The sequence below is a fragment of the Ictidomys tridecemlineatus genome, chromosome 15 (genome assembly GCF_052094955.1).
Source record: "Ictidomys tridecemlineatus isolate mIctTri1 chromosome 15, mIctTri1.hap1, whole genome shotgun sequence".
NCBI lineage: Eukaryota > Metazoa > Chordata > Mammalia > Rodentia > Sciuridae > Ictidomys > Ictidomys tridecemlineatus.
This window is the reverse complement of record NC_135491.1, coordinates 60,608,593-60,625,023: the sequence shown is the minus strand read 5'-3', so window position 1 is coordinate 60,625,023 and position 16,431 is coordinate 60,608,593. Positions and strand designations below refer to the sequence as shown.

General features: G+C 52.1%; 1 protein-coding gene across 6 annotated transcripts in view; it reads left to right on the top strand.

The window, feature by feature from the left end:
* The first annotated feature begins 4,209 nt into the window (after positions 1-4,209).
* The window catches only part of Fanca (FA complementation group A), a 39,172-nt gene continuing 26,950 nt past the window's right edge, over positions 4,210-16,431 (top strand). For 4 of the 6 annotated variants that reach the window (XM_078032846.1, XM_078032845.1, XM_078032844.1 and 1 more), the window contains exons 1-14: positions 4,210-4,364; positions 4,549-4,658; positions 4,827-4,920; positions 6,757-6,890; positions 7,010-7,105; positions 8,383-8,456; positions 9,571-9,683; positions 10,324-10,406; positions 10,885-10,918; positions 11,374-11,440; positions 13,806-13,915; positions 14,661-14,737; positions 15,049-15,190; positions 15,476-15,609. In XM_078032846.1, coding sequence (XP_077888972.1) covers positions 4,286-4,364; positions 4,549-4,658; positions 4,827-4,920; positions 6,757-6,890; positions 7,010-7,105; positions 8,383-8,456; positions 9,571-9,683; positions 10,324-10,406; positions 10,885-10,918; positions 11,374-11,440; positions 13,806-13,915; positions 14,661-14,737; positions 15,049-15,190; positions 15,476-15,609 — 1,347 coding nt within the window. In that variant the 5' untranslated portion in view covers positions 4,210-4,285. Of the gene's footprint in view, positions 4,365-4,548; positions 4,659-4,821; positions 4,921-6,756; positions 6,891-7,009; positions 7,106-8,382; positions 8,457-9,570; positions 9,684-10,323; positions 10,407-10,884; positions 10,919-11,373; positions 11,441-13,805; positions 13,916-14,660; positions 14,738-15,048; positions 15,191-15,475; positions 15,610-16,431 lie in introns of those variants that run through there. The other 2 variants (XM_078032848.1, XM_078032851.1) reach the window with 2 other exon arrangements.

The window sequence follows — 16,431 nt, the reverse complement described above, 5'->3', positions numbered from 1 at the left end:
CCAAATCAAAAGAAGGCTAGGGTCCTTCACCTCTCACCCTTCAGGGTACATTCAGGAGCTCCAAGACCTAACCCAGTCACAGGCTCTACTTTCCACCATGTTCCTAGGATCCCATCCACACTCTCCTCCCTGAGAAGCACAGGCGCATTCGGGAGCAGGCCAGAAACTATGCCGGGGAAGTCCACCAAACCTCCCTGTCTCACCCAATTGGCACTGAGGTAGTCCCTGATCGTGACTCCAACTGGGACTACAACTTGGCTGCAGGGATCACTGGTAGGAGCCAATTCATTACCTGCCTCATGGCAGGACTAAGAAAATCGGCCCATAAAGCTATGAGGATCTCCAAGAGGTTATTCAGGACGAAAATGAAGATGCTCAGGATTCTTGGTCTGCATTACAAAGGTCCTTTTACAGTTCACCTACCAACCCTGAAACCCCAGACAGGAGACAACTACTCGCGACCTCTCTTCTCCCAGAGCTTCCCGACATGAAGGCTGACCTCAAACACCAGAGAGGGCACCCTGACTCCTCAAGCAGCGCTTCTGGAAGTGGCTTTTAGGGTCTATAATGGGAGAGATGAGAAGAAACACCAGATGCCTGCCAAGGCCTTTCAACCTGCCCCAACCCCTGGCACTCTGGCATCCCCACTCCCTAAAAGGCAGCCAGGGGACCCCCTGACGCCTCCTTCAAATGTGGTCAAATGGGTCATGGGGTCAGAGTATGTCCGGATCTCCGAAAGCCTCCTGGGGCACGTTCCAAATGCCATCGGGAAGGCCACTTGCACCAAGAGGTGCAAGGCCACCCGGCTCTGATATCTTTCCAGCGGATCTTCTGGGTCTGGCAATGGATGACTGAGGAGGCCCAGGTCCCCTCACCCAACCACCACTTCTCAGGAGCCCAGGGTCACCGTGGAGGGGGCAGGTAGTCCCGTCTCTTTCCTTTTGGACACTGGAGCCACATAAGTCCTAAAGGAGTTTTGGGGACCTACTTATGTGGGGAGCCACTCCAAATGCACACCCCTTTAAGTCCTGATGCACCACGGGGTTCTGAAAAAACCCTGTAGTCTGGCACGGTAGAGCCCTGACTTGTGACTCTTCCCTTGGTCGGATAACAAGGCATGGCCCTAGGAGTAGGCAGCACCCAGAGGTGTGGAGCTATACTCTCCTAATCCTTTGTAATCCTATCCCTTGCCTCATTTAAATGGCTTCTTCCCAATAAAATGCCCCTCCTCACTCTTTTTCCACAGACCTAAGTTCAGAGGAACCATCACAAGACCCAAATAAAAAGATATTTCTCTGTGTGATTATTTCAGGCCGCCCAGTTCACTTGGAGTGATCCTGATGGTTTAGTCGTGCAGTGAGACATACTTCTCTTTCTTGTTCTTCTATTGTCGCGCTGAATGACTAGCATTTTCTTCCTGTGATTGGTAGAGGCTCTGTCGGTCACTTTTGTAGTGATCTGGTCACTTTCGTAGTGGCCCTAGATGCTGCCCTAATCCTCGAGGTAGCAGAATGTGTCTTCATGCTAGGTGTGCCTTCCTACAGCCCCATGGATCAACTATGCTCACCTGTTCCGTTGTGCTATTACCCCTTTGCCCTGTTTGGGATGGAAGGTTTCATGGAAAGGCCCTTTGTGTGCTGTGTGCCCACTTCTCTTGCTCTGCCTTTGGGCATGGCCTTCCTAGATGTCAATCAACCTGCTGGCAGCAGACATTACAAGCTAGACTCAGCCCCCTGAAACCTGACCCCTGGCCTCATTTGAATGGCTTCTCCTCAATAAAAGGGTCAGCATGTGCTCCTCTCTCTTTTCTTCGAACTCTTAAGGTCAGAGGAGTTGTCAAAGGACCCCCCCAAAAAAAAGGCATCTCTGTCTCTTGTGTGGTTATTTGGTGCAGCCCAGTTCACCTGGAGTGACCCTGAGTGTTTTTGTCATGAGGAACTCGACAGAGGACCCTTGACCAGCCCCTACAAGACCTTGGCTTCTCTGCATGCTCCAGGGCATTGCCCTCTCCCACTCCTTCCCGATTCCCCGCTGCCCAGTTCCTCTGAGGCAGGGATCTCCTAGCCAAAGTTGGGGCCTCCATTACCTTCACTCCTGAGTCTCAGCTCGCCTTCGGTACCCCCCCTGCTAGTAGTCCAGACGAATTCCACGGATCCCTCTATCTGGGACTTCCAAAAGCCCTCCACAGCCATCCGCCACTCTCCCTTGATAATACATCTCAAGGACCCCACCTATTTCCCAGCAGGACCCCAATACCCACTTTCTCTCCAGAGCCTCAGGGGTCTCAAACCTTTGATCTTCTCCAGAAAGGCCTCTGTGCCAAAGGAACTCCCCTTTCAACACACCCAACCGAAACCAGACACTGCAGACTCATACAGGATCTTGCTTCACAACACAGCCATAATCCCCTGTTATGCTCGTATTCGGGACTCCCAAAAGACCACCAATCAACACCAGCAAAGAGGTGTTGATTGTGAGCTAGCTCTGTCCTCCGCGTGCGCACACACAGCAACTGGTGATGCTGAGAGGCCCCAGCCCAGGGTTGGCAGCAGTTTTATACATTCTTTGGAGAAGGCAGGGACCCCCACATACGTCATAGCGTCTCTTAGCAAATCATCACACACCGCGGGGAAAATCAAATCACAACTCTAAAACATGATTAGCACATTCACTGGCGGGAACAGGTTGGGTAGGGGTGATTGGTTACTACAAAAGGGGTATTCATTTGAACAGATGGGTTTCAGCCAAGAGGGGTGTTCATGCTGAATTACACATGGTTTCCCAACACCATAAACTACTGGGAGAGTCATCTGGCATCCCAGGTATTTCCATGTCTCATGCTGATCGGTGGCTGCTAGGGGGTTGCTATGGGTCCCCACCTAGCCTGAGTCAGGGACACCTGGCGCAGCAGATCTCATTTGTAGATAAACCACTCAGCAGGGTGGGAATGTGCCTAGGAGTGCTCCGTGGGTCTTTCCAAGGACCAAGGTCATGTCCCTTTCCTGGGACAGGCTTTGCTCTGAGGTAGAGGCTGGTTTTTCACCCCATTCACCCAGGAGTTCCCAGCCCACATCCCGCCTCTCCACCATTTCCTCTCACATCACTCATCTTTCTTTTTTTTTTTTTTTTTTTTTTTAGAGAGAGAGAGAGAGAGAGAGAATTTTAATATTTACTTTTTAATTATACAACATCTTTCTTTGTACGTGGTGCTGAGGATGGAACCTGGGCCGCATGCATGCCAGGCGAGCGTGCTACCGCTTAAGCCACATCCCCAGCCCCACATCACTCATTTTTCGGTTTTGGATGCCTTCTTCTCCATTCCCTCACACCCCAATTCCAGAACATTTTCCTCTTCACCTGGACAGACCCAGACAGTCACACCTGTACCCAGTTAACTTGGACTGTCCCACCTCAAGGATTTAGAGATAGTCCCCATCTCTTTCACCAACAGTGAACCTCTTGCACAAGATTCAGGTGTGTGGTGTGCTCTGTGGACTGTGTAAGACTCTGCGAGTGTCCTTTCCGATGGATTACAGCAGAAGCTCTGCCCTCTGAACCTGCCTACAGCCAAATCAATGTTTCCTGCTGTCTCCAGGTCTTGTCTCATCTGTCCCCACCACACCAGGGAGATAGCTGGCATGCAGAAAGCGCAGTTGGTGTATTCTGTAACTCCCTTACACACTTCAGGTTGCAGGGGCCCCTATTACGGGAAAAGACCGTGATCGTTGGTTTTGGCATAGGCGGTGGGGCCCTTTTTCCCTAGGGGACATTATGAGCTCCATTCTGCTCCCCTAACCTGGGCGTCAGGAGAGTCACGCCGGGGCACAAAAGCCCCTCGGGCCAGTCTTTCCCGACAGGAGAACTCGGCCAGCAACCCCGGGAAAGGCAGACCTGGTGCGGCAGGAGCTGGCCCGCCCCGCAGCCGGAGGTTTTCGGCCTCTCTCGCTCTGGGTCTGTAGCGCCGGTCCTCTCCGTCAGGAAAGACGCGTGAGGGACGTCGCTCTTTCCTCGCAGGATGCCACTGTCAGGCCGCACCGCCCCTTCCAGCTTCAAACCCCGGGGAACTTTTCTCTCGCGGCGTGAGCGCTCGACGCTCCTGCCACCACCCAGATGGCCGCTAGCGCCTTTTTTCCGACGCCACTACCAAGATGGCCGCGGCCCGAGGTTTCCGCCTCCGTGGGGTGTGGCCTGGGGACTTCAGCCCGGAAACACGCGAACCGGCCGCAGCCAATGAGAAGGCAGCGCGGGCTCGGCGAGCGAGCGCCTCGACGTCCTGGCGCTCACCATGGCGGGCTCGCCGCCTCCGGGAGCGGCCGCCGGTTCCGATCCGCTGCGCCGCCGGCGGTCCTGGGCCGAGCTGCTGGGTAGGTGGGCGGCCCTCCGCCGGCCCGCGCCCCCTCCCCGGGCGCCTCCCCACCGCGGCGGGGCGGCTCCGGCCTGAAGGATCCCGGCGGCCCGGCCCCCCGCCCGCTGGGCCCCGCGTCCCCCGGGCCGGGGCAGGAGCTCGCCGGGTCGACGTCTGGAAGCTGATTTTCTCCTTTTCCTTAGCGGGAAGAGTCAAGAGGCAGAAATATAACCCCGAAAGGGGACCGAAACTCAAGGACTCGGCCGTGCAACTCCTGCGACGCCACCAGAGCCTGAGTGACCTTCTGCTCGAGGTGAGAGAGGGCGGCGTGGCCGTGGCTCGCGGCTGCCGGGGAGCAGAGCGGCGTCTCGGTGGCCTAGCGCCCCTCCGCAGGCTGCGGTCAGTTCCCTCTGGAAGCCTCAGGCCGGCCGCTGGGAGCCTCCGGGTTGTGACAGCGGTGCTCGCCCCGCCTTGATTCTAGGTGGAAGCTCCACCCTGTGGAAAGCCGCGCCTCGACGCAGTGATGGGTTGTGACAGTGACCAGGGCTCCACGGGCGGCTCTTGTTCTTTCATAGGTGAGTTGCACTTGGGCTCCTGATTCGTGGACTTGGAGGATTCGGTGTCGCTGGTTTAGACACCGACTGACTCGGGAAAGGCCGCAGTGTGTGCTGCTCATCCACAGAGGTGCACGAGCAGCGGCTGCAGTGCAGAGCAGGCAGGAAGGCTGTGTGTTTCTAGGTGTGTGTCAGGGAGGAAGGAGGAGGGCAAGCGTGTTTCTGGGGGGCCACTTTCCTCCCAATTTGGGTTAGTGAGAGAGGGAAGGCTCTGGAGGAGATAACAAAAAATGTGTTAGATTTCTTCTTGTCCTTCATAGTTTTTTACGTGACAGCTATTTTTGCAAATAGTGGAATTAACTGAGTCACTAATTTGTTCTTAAGAAGTATAAAGGTGACCTTAGATAATAGGTCTGGCAGAATTTCTGATGCTGTGTGCCATTGGGAAATGATCCTGATTTTCACTGCCATAACTGGTTTTGAATCTCACAGATGATGGGTCACAAGTCCAGGGGCCAGGCATGGTTGTACATTCTTGTAAGGACTTTGGATGAGGCAAGAGATCTTGTGCTGTTTATCCTTAATCACAGAAGTATGGACCTTCCACCCATTAGTAGTAGTAGTTGTTGTTTTTTATAGCTTTATTTTTATTTATTTATTTATTTTTTAATCTGGTGCTGAGGATCAAATCCAGGGCCTTGCACGTGTGAGGCGAGCACTCTACCGTTCAGCCTTTACCCCAGCTCCCATCCACTAGTTTTTAAATTTGTTTTTCTTTTTTTTTTTAATATTTATTTAGTGTACACAGTACCTTTATTTTATTTATTTATTTTTATGTGGTGCTGAGGATCGAACCCTGGGCCTCGCACGTGCTAGGCAAGTGCTCTACCGCTGAGCCACAACCCCAGCCCCTAAATTTGTTTTTTTGCTGAAGAGATGGCTACCATGCTTTAAAAATTAAATAAGTAAATAAGATAAATGCATTTTAAATGAAAATAAATTTTTCCCTGGCAACAAATAGTTGATTTCTAATACTCTACTGAAGCCTCTAAAACCATCACATTTGCTCACTTCATATATATGTGCTTTCAGAATCTTGAAGATAATAATCATGTACTAGAACTTTCTATTTCTTCTCATAAATTAGTTTTTGAAGCTAAGGAAGTGACTGCTTATAGGTCTTACCTATTTCCAGGGTGCACAGCATTTCTCACTTCAAGGAAGGTAGACTAGAGACTGGTTGCTCAGGAGTAGCCTGGTGGCTGCCTGAGAGTCAGCATTGAGGTTCCTTCTGTTAGCCCTGCAGACTGACTCCACCTGTGGCCCTTGCTCCCACCAGGTGTGAGTGGCAGAGCATTGGGAAGCCCCTACCTATAAAGGCGGTGGGATGCTTCCATCCTACACGCTATCTGGATGCTGAAGTAATCAGGAAGACAAACTGCCGCGCCCATGAACGCTTAGTGGCTGGGCACTTACCTAGCATGGGCGGCCTTGGGTTCCATCCCCAGCACGGGGAATAAAAGAAGAGAAAGGAGAAGAATAGTTGAAAGAGCCTGCTGGGGTTCTCATTCCGTGGTGCTGGCTGAACGGTGGAGATAGAGCTCTTTGTGTAACCGTCAGCGTATCTGCTCATCCTGCTTGCCTGTGCGTGTGCACAGCTCTGGGTTCAGAAATTACCTCTCATTGTAGTAGAGCTGCTTGGTCCATGAAAGTGTCTTATTTTGTGTATCATGTTTTTCCCTTTACATTTTTCCCCCTTTTGAAGACAGTTTTCTGTGTGCTGTGGCTTAAAAAGATATTTTAACTCAAATGGCTGATGTTTTCAGGAAAAGTTTTGTTTTTTGTTTTGTCTTTAAGGCTCTGCTTTTCAGGATCAGGCCTTGAAGCTGGGGGTTCCTGTGGGGATCCTGTCAGCAAGGACAGTTGCCTGCAGTATGAAGAGGGTCTGCGAGGAGCCTAGCCATCCCGTGCTGCTCAGCACTGAGCAAAGAGTGAGATGCCAGTTCCCCTAAATGTCACATGTTGTTGCTCATGAGTTTGTGTGGAAATAGCACACTGCTGTAGTTTAGGTGGTCTGCCTGTCTTCAAAAAAGGCCTATTGTCCTTTCAGAAGAAACTATCTTCCTTGCTTGAGATTGCTCAGTATCTTCTGGCACATAGCATGTTCTCCCGCCTCTCCTTCTGCCAAGAAGTATGGAAAGCACAGGTAACAACCCCAGCTCTGGTCTTGTCCAGCAGTGCTCTGTTGATTTGGTTGGAGCCAGAACCCTGGGTTTTCTTGGGGATTCAGTTGAATATGTTGTTTAATGATAATGAAATAAAAGTTCATCAGATGCTCCTGTGCTGGGAAGGAAGAGCCTCAGTCCTTTTGCCAGTGTCTGCCCATTGTTGGCAATCTTTATTAGAATACAGTGCATCCCAGAAACAGGGTGGTCTGCCTTCTTGGGTATATTATCATGAAGTCTTTTTCAGTGTAGTAGTAGAGTATTTAAATATACTAAAAGTATTTTTTTGAATAATTCAAACTCTGTAGGTTTATAGATATTTTTCGTTTTGGTTTTTGGTACCAGGGATTAGAACCTAGGAGCATTTAACTACTGCGTCACATCCCTGGTCCTTTTTATTTTTTATCTTGAGACAGGGTCTTGCTAAGTTGTTGAGGGCCTTGCTAAGTTGCTGAGCCTGGCCTCAAGCTTCAGACCCAGCTGCCTCAGCCTCCCTAACCGCTAGGATTACAGGTGTGTACCACTGCACCTGGCAGTTTACAGATTTTTTTTTTTGAAGATTTGAAAGTGCTCAGTTACCATTTTGTGCTAACTGCCTGAGCAAGTGTATAAAAGGGAAGAAACGGCCAAAGTGGTAACTTCTATCCTTTTATCCTGCTTATGATCCCTGTGCTCATTGCATCTAATTTAGGACAAGGCAATGACATGCACATGAAAATTGCATTGTGTCACCTTCACAGTTGTGCAGAGAAGGTGTGAGGAAAGGCTTCTTGGCAGCTGAAAGTTGCCTGGAGGTTGGGGGAGGGGAGGGGATAGCAAGTGGTGGGGGACAAGATCAGCGTGGTCTGAGCAGGGTCCAGTGGAATGGTGTGAATGCCTGGCCAGTCCAGGGGGCTTCCCTGGGGGAGGCTCATGAGGAAAGGCCTGTGCCACGCATAAGAGTTTGACTGTCCCCAAAGCGATGAGGAGCCAGTAAAGGCATCTACGGAAGAGTTGGAGAACTGGGGATTAGAACCCAGGGGCATTTAACCACTGCGTTGCTGTGTTGGCTGCATGGAGCCAGGTTGGGGTGGCTTGCGAGAGCCTGACAGGCAGCAGGTTAGACTGTGGGAACGGAGAGAAGCCCCAGGACAGCAGAAGAGCCTGAAGGGGGGTAGGAACCTGAGCCCAAAGTGTGGCCTCGGGCCATGTTTCAGTGGGCGTGAAGTCGGCCTAGGCTGGGACACTGGCCCAGACTCATAGCACTCATTTTCCTCAGAACTCTCTCTTGCTTGAAGCTGTGTGGCGTCTTCATGTGCAAAGTGTCGTGAGCCTACAAGAGCTGCTGGAAAGGTAGTGCACTAGTGAATCCGTGTTGCTTTGACATTGCTGTTTAGTATGAATTATTTACTTCCAAAAGCACCTGGAGAAGTAATTGCCTCATTGTTTAACGAGAATTAGTTGTTATTGAAATCATGTGTGATTTTTTTCACACCACCTGAAATCAAATGGTGGTGTGACAGTGGCTCACACTGATTAAAAAAGGTCGTATCTTTTTCTTATTTCAAAAAAAGCTCAGGCTATGGGGTGGCTCAGTGTCCTCTAGCTGCCTGGAACCTGTGAGTTCCTGGGTTCTTTATGTAAAACTAAACAAAACCTCTAGATGAATTAAAGAGGAAATTGTCAATACATAAAAGCCAGCCCTGGGAGGACTTTCGTGATCTTGAAGTGGGAAGCCTAAACGTGACAGAGCCAGAAGCTATACAAGGGTAGTAAACTTCACTACATGAAGTTTAGTGTGCACCTAATATACCTTGAGATGAGTGGAAATGAAAATAGTCTTCCAGAATCTGTGGAACACAGCTAAGGAAATGTTTAGAGGGCAATCCATATTTGTAAAAACCTATATTTCAAAAAAGAATGTTATCTAGGCTTAACCTCAGAGACTAGAAAGAGAAGAGCAAGTTAAGCCAGATGGAGGGAGAAAGTAATAAGGGTTATAGCAGAAACCAGTGAAGTAGGAAACAAAGACATACAGAGAGTATGTGCAAAGGAGCTGCACATGTCCCGTATGTGTCCCATCCCTGATCCCCACAGTGTTCAGTGCAGATAAGTGAACCATTTGAAATTGATTGTTTCTGGGGCTGGGGATGTGGCTCAAGTGGTAGGACGCTCGCCTGGCATGTGTGCGGCCCGGGTTCGATCCTCAACACCACATACAAAGATGTTGTGTCTGCCGAAAACTAAATAATAAATATTAAAAAAAAAAAAAAAGAAAGAAAGAAAGAAAGAAATTGATTGTTTCTGGCTCATTTGCAGCCAGGCAGAACTCTGTAGCTGGTCCCTGGACTTTTGGGGCAGAAAGACTAGGCTTCACAGTGGAGTGAGGGTTGCAGAAAATTGCCAAGTAAGGGGAGGCAGCCATGGGGTCAGGCAGACCCGGTTCCACTGTACGCTGTATCCCCAGCCATCCTGACATGCGGGCCGTGGTGGCGTGGCTCTTCAGGAACCTGCGCCTCCTGTGCCAGCAGATAGACACCTCCTGCCCATCCCTGGACATCGCTAGGGCTGTGCTCTCTGGTATGTTCATAGTTCCTGAGAAAAGTACCTTGGGGGCACTGGGGTTGTGGCTCAGTGGTAGAGTGCCTGACATGCATGAGGCCGTGGGTTTGATCCTCAGCACCAATAAAGATAAAATAAAGATATAATGTCCACCTGAAAGTAAAAAGTAAATATTAAAAAAAGTTCCCTCGGCCAGTGGGAAGCCGAGCATTCGCCATGCCTGTGAGCGTGGGGCCCAGCAAGTTCGTGGTGTCCTGAATTTGCTTTTAGCCTCAGCAGTTGGAGGGGGTTGGCAGAGCCTGCGTTTTCCATTAGTGGCCAGCTCTGTTTGCTCTGTGAGCCTTGGTCGCCTTCATTGCCTGGGATCCTCCCTTGCAAAAAGTTCCTTCCTGGTGGGATGAGCTGCATGTCCTGTATTTGCTGTGGGGGGACCATCCATGAGCCATCCCTTGAGATCTACTTCTTTGCATTAGGAGAAAAAGCCCTTAATATAAATTTGATGTATGCTAAGTACTTCCAAAATAGAGTGAGGGTAAGTCTGGCTTGGTGAGTGCGTGCATGTTGATAGGAATGGGGCTGGGTGGCCCTAGGGATCCGTGTGAGTCACAGCTGCTTGGAGACCATATGTGTGTAAATACTTTGGTTTGTGGTTTTCCAGATTTTGTGGAGCTGTTGGTTTCACAGGGATTTCAGGAAAACTCGGATCTGAGAAGAGTGGAGGAGACTGGAACAATGTCCCAGGTAGGAGGGACAGCAGAGCAGGGAGCTGCCCGACTCAGCCTCCTAGCAGCAGTGGGCTGGGGCCTGAGGAGTAGGCCCCACCAGGTCTTGGCTCCTTTTGGAACTCCTGGGCTAGTGGCTGCCATTTGTTCTGTGTCCACACTTGTAAGTTTTGTGTAAGGAAATCATTTTCTGCGAAGTGACCACTGAGGGTGTCCTCTGAGTTTCCAGAGGTCTCCAGGGCAGGAGTCTTCATAGCAGCACAGGTCTATCCTGGCAGGGCAGGAGGGGAGGGGGTGCAGCCAGAGTGGGGGCTGTGGGTCGGGCCTGGACCTCGCGGGGGCATGCCTGGTGTCATGGTGGGCAGCGTTGGGGGATCTCTAGGTTTGTGAAGGAATTTTGGAGGTGCTCTTCTTTGTAGAGGTGACAGGTGTGTCTAGTGCGAGTGCGTGACTGCCCAGACACTGCCGAGTGACGGCCCTTTGCTCTGTTATGACAGGTGGCTGCTGAGGTGCTGCAGAGCATGCTCTCATGTAAGTCGGTGGCCCCTGCAGCTGGGAATGCGTGGCTGCTCAGGAGCCTTCCCAGCTTTCCGGCCTTGCCCTGGCAGTAGTTGGCCGGCGTGGTGCTGCAGAGCCCCGTTCAGTGTGCTGCACAGTCAGCTCCAGGGCTGCACAGTGGTGCAGCTTACTGCAGCATCAGCAGCCTGCTTGTTGTGAGGAGCTGGGGACCCAGTTCAGTGGCCGAGCACTTCTAGCTTGTGCCAGGCCCTGGATTCCATCCCCAGAACCACAAAAGAAAACAAAAAGCTGGCAGGCCTCGGTGTCCTCAGGGTAGGTAACTGGCTGGCTGGACCTAGTGCCATGGGATTTAAGGGCCTGCAGAGGCCTGAGACTCAGAAATTGACCCCTTGTCCCAGAGCACTTGAGGGTGGGTGCTGACAGACTGTCAGCGCCTGCTGAGTGCTGCTTCTGTCCTGTGTTGTCAGTGGCACTTGACGCTTTGGCTGCCGGCCTTCAGGAGGAGTCCTCTGATCACAGGGTGGTGAGCTGCTGGTATGTGGGCAATTTGGGGAAGGGTCCAAGCTCATAGGGAGGCCAGGGAGTGGAGGCCATCCCATGGTATTGAAACCTTCTAGGGTAGCAACCCCTGGCCCAGGGCACCACTCTCTCCTTCATCTTCTGAGAGCCAGTAGGAGACCCACCCCGTACTCCTGCTTCTGGAGTCCCGCAGGAAATGGGGCCTGGTAGTTGCTCCTCTCCCTCCTGACGTGAGCTGAGCCCCATGGCTTCCTCCTCTCTTTGCCCTCAGACCCTACCACAGAGCTTCCCAGAACAGGCTGCTGCTGTTGGTCCTCCCGCGTGGCCAGCCCCGCATGCTCTCTGGGTCCTGCTCAGATCTGCCATTGTCAGGCTTGGTCAGGGTGGCCTTCTCTTTCCAGGGCTCCGTAGACTCAGAGTTGAGTGTGGGAGGTGGGGGTCAGGATGTGCTTCAGTGCACAGTGGGTCAGGGTCTTGAGGGTGGAATCCCAAGAGGCCAGGGTAGAGGCCCCCATATTTCCAGGTCTTCTCAGTCTTTTTTTAGAGAGAGAGAGAATTTTTTTTTTTTTTAATATTTATTGTTTAGTTTTTGGCGGACACAACATCTCTGTTTTTGGTGCTGAGGATCGAACCCCGGGCCACACGCTTGCCAGGCGAGTGCGCTACCGCTTGAGCCACATCCCCAGCCCTCTTCTCAGTCTTTTAATTGTTTTGCTCTTGATTTTTATCTCTTACAAGGGGCTGGATGTGCTGAATGACTCAGTGTTTCTGTTGCAGTGGTTAAAACACCATTTGGTTATTGAGTTACATGTGATGGTGGAGTGTACCTTGACATACTATGTGTACTCACAGAAGAACACTGGGAGGTTATGTTCAATTCATCCTACTGTCTTTCCCGTCCCCTTCCCTTCCCCTCACTCTCCTGTCCAGTTCAGTGAACCTCCACCCCCATTGTGAGTCAGCATCTGCATATCAGAGAGAACATTCTGCCTTTAATTTTTGGGTTTGGCTTATTTCACTTAGCATGATACATTCCATCCATTTCCTGGCAAATGCCATAATCTCATTCTTTATGGCTGAGTAATTCTATTGTGTATATGTGCCACATTTTCTTTATGCATTCATAAAGGGCACCTAGGTTGATGGCATAGCTTAGCCATTGTGAATTGAGTTGCTATGAACATTGATGAGGCCATGTCGCTATAGTATGCTGATGTTAAGTCCTTTTGGGTACAAAATTAGGAGTGCACCACGTTATTTGTGTGTGTGTATATGTGTGTGTGCGCGTATGTGTGTGTGTTAGTCTGCCCAAGCTACCAGAGAAAAATATAGTGGACTGTGTGGCTTAGCAGACATGTTCTCACAGTTCTGGGTCTAAGCTGGAGTTTGAGGGCCAGCAGGTCTGGCTTCTTGTGAGGACACTCTCTGTGACCCTGTAATGAGGCCCTGTCTGTGCACCTCAGGTAGGCTCCCCACTGAGCTAGGCTGGCAGGTCCGGCCCAGACAGCCTGTTGGGCCAGATCTCTGAGACAAGCTTCCTGAGTCTGGTGGCTTGCTGTGCTCTTTCTCCTCATGTCTGTGTTTGGCTGTCGTACTTTAAGTTCAGACATTCTCTCATGGGAATGGCCAGGCTCCCGCTGGCCCGGCTGCAGCGTGCTCTGTGGAGAAGGCTGGCAGGGGTAGGACTTAACTGCTGGCCCCTTGGTTCTTGCCCCCTCGCTGCCATGGCTGTGGGTGCCTTACCCGTGTTGGGGAGTCTTGCACAGTGGCAGGCGGACCCCAGCCTAGGGACATCTGCCCCATGCTCCTTCCCTGCTCTCTCGGAGTCGTTGGTTCCAACAAGAGCACAGCTGCCACAGCCACCGCCCATGCCGGGTGCTATGCCCTGGTCTGCTCCTGGTGGCTGAGGCCTCCTGGCTGCCCACTGCTGCTCAGTTATGGCCCATCTTCCTTATCTGCTTCTCTCCTCCAGCCTGCCTCTGTACTCTCAGCTCCTCACTGCTTCATTTCTGTCTTGATAAGACCATTTTCCTTGGATTCCACTCAAAGCCTAGAGCTGGCCAGGTGCAGTGGCCACACCTGTGATTGTAGGGACTCGGGAGGTTGAGGCAGGAGGATGCAAGTTCAAGACTAACCTGGGCAACTTAGATCCTGTCATAAAATAAAAAGGACTGGGGGGGTGTAGTCAGTGGTAGAGCACCCCTGGTTTCTATTCCTTGTATCAAAAGAAGAAAGAAAAAACAAAAACCCCTGCCGCTTCATGGCCTGACCAAGACAGCGCTTTTAAGGATAAAGAAAGGAATGCCTTCGAGACCCACGGTGGGAGGACTGGGCCTGAAGGGGCGGCCTTCCCTCCTGAGTCTCCCTCTGCTGTGCTCAGGCTTGGCGTGTTCCAGGCTCTCCCGTGTGGTGGGGTTTCTGCGGATGCGCTGAAGAGGTTCCTCAGCCACACCCTGACCCAGGTTCTCACTCACAGCCCTGTACTGAAAGGTAGGCCCAGCACCTTGGCCCCTGTGCACTCTGGGGCAGCTCCCTGGGCCCTGATGGACTCCTGGCTCTGTCCTCTACAGGAACTTGGGCCCTGAGACCTGAGGGTGCAGCTGAATGCTCTGAGTAGCCCCAGGTTTTCACAGCTCTCTGTTACCAAATGTCCTTTCATTTCAAAGTGATCTCCAGGGCTAGAGGTATGCCCTTAGGGTAGAGCACTTGCCTGGAATGTGTGAGACTATGGGTTTCATCTCCAGCATTACCAAAAAATAAGATAATTCTGAGTTTTCTTACGAGAAACTACGAGAAAACAGAAGAATTATCACTTGTCTTGCTACCAAAATAGAAATATCTGCAGTGCTGCTGGAGAGGTGAAGGACCTGGAGAGAGAGGTGGGCTCTGAGCAGACTTGCCGTTGTCTGTAAGGACTTGTGCAGAGCCTGAGTCCTGGAGCCAGCACCCCAGGTCCCAAGGCAGATGGGCACTTCGCTGGAGTTAAATACACAGACTGAAACCCAACTCTCTTTCCATGTGGAAGCTTTTTAAAAAATTTTTTTTGGTTGTAGTTGGACACAATACCTTTGTTTTGTTTGTTTATTTTTATGTGGTGCTGAGGATCAAACCCAGGGCCTCGCACATTCGAGGCAAATGCTCTATTACTGAGCCACAACCCCAGCCCTCCATGTGGAAGCTTTAAAACTGTTTGATAAATGCCAACTTGAAGCTCATGTCTGTTTCCCTCCTGGAGCGTCTGATGCAATTCAGAGGCAGCGAGAGTGGAGCTTCGTCAGGACCCACCCTCTGCTCACCACGCTGTACCGCAGGGTGAGTGTCTGCTGGCTGTCCTGTGCCTGCACTGCACCCGGGGTGGGGCGGGGCCCCATCTGAGGCTGGCTCTGGCTTCGGCTTGGTATCCTGGTCACTCCCTCCTGGACACCAACCACCCCTTCTGAGACAAGTGTTTCTCCAGCCAGCGCTGGCCACTGTGAGAAGTGATGCCACTTGTTCACTCTGAGCACTCCTTGATCCCTGCTGGATCTGCCCTTCTGGTGGACCCCCCACTCTGCAGGGAGAAGGACCAGTGCCGGTGCGATGGGTTTGCCGTGGTGTTGAGGGAGCTGGGACTTTGATTTCAGCTCCTGGTGATGCTGAGTCCAGAGGAGTCAGTCGGCCGTTTGCAGGAGGTTCTGGAGACACGTGAGGTCAACTGGCAGCGCGTGCTGTCCTGTGTGTCTACACTGGTCGTCTGCTTCCCAGAGGCACTGCAGCTGGTGCAAGGTGTGCACTCAGCTGCAGGGTGTGAGCGAGTGGGTGCACAGTGGTGGCAGCAGAACCTGCTAGGGGTCGAATCCACCCGAAGCCCTTCCTGCTGCCCAACTGTGAGCCCTGTTGCTGGGACGGTCCAGATTGCCTGTGGCCGAGGAGTGAAGGAGTGGTGCTACTTCCTCTGTCCAGTGGTCTGTGCTGCAATCGTGGCTCAGTCCTCGGGAAGCTGGTGTTTGGGAGGGCACATCCCAGCCAGGATGGCCTAATCTGCCTGCTGACAGTGTCACTGTCTGACAGATTGGGTGGCCCGTTTGATGGCCCATGCCTTCGAGAGCTACCATCTGGACAGCATGGTCACTGCCTTCCTGATTGTGCGCCAGGCTGCCCAGGAGGGCCCCTCTGTATTCCCATCCTACGCAGACTGGTTCAAGGTGAGTTTCCTGGGAAGCTGAGTGTCGTCCTCCTGGCTGGCCTGTGGAGGTACCACTGGGGTCCCAAGTGCTGCTATCTCACGAGAAAAGAGCTTCAGGATGGCTTTGTGGCAGCGATGTCCCCGACAGGCTTCCTTGTGTGTCTCCAAGTTTTATTCTGTGTCCTCCTTCAACTGCTGGACAAAGGCTTTTTCCCTCTTTTTTTTTTTTTGGTGGGGGGAGGATACCAGGGATGGAACTCAGGGCCACTCAACCACTGAGCCACATCTCCAGCCCTATTTTGAATTTTATTTAGAGATAAGGTCTCACTGAGCTGCTTAGTGCCTCGCTATTGCTGAGGCTGGCTTTGAACTCGAGATCTTCCTGCCTCCGCCTCCGAGCCTGGGATTACAGGCATGCGCCACTGTGCCCAGTGCTCCTTCTCTCTTGTGGACAGTCAGTAAACCCAGTAGGTGGGAGTGAAAGCAAGTGCTGGGCAACCTCAGCAGGACACCTGTGCCTGTGGTTTCCCTGGAGGTCTGAGGTGCAGGCTTTGTCCTCAGGGGCCTGTGTCCTTGCTCTGTGTCCCTCCGTTAGTCCACCTGCTCTGTGATTTGTCCTGCAGTTCCCACACCTGCTGCTGTCAGACATGCCAGTGGAGGGCTTTGGAAGTGCTGGTCGAGAGCACACAAGCTCTTCTGTGCAGGGCAGTGGGGAGGGTACACAGGAGGCTGCTCTTGACCCAGTGTGGCCCCTGTTCTCGCTGCAGCTGGGTCCTCATGATGCCTGGAGCAGTAGCTCTGGGGTTGGCAGGAGCTGGTGCTCTGTGCCCCGTAGTCGGCA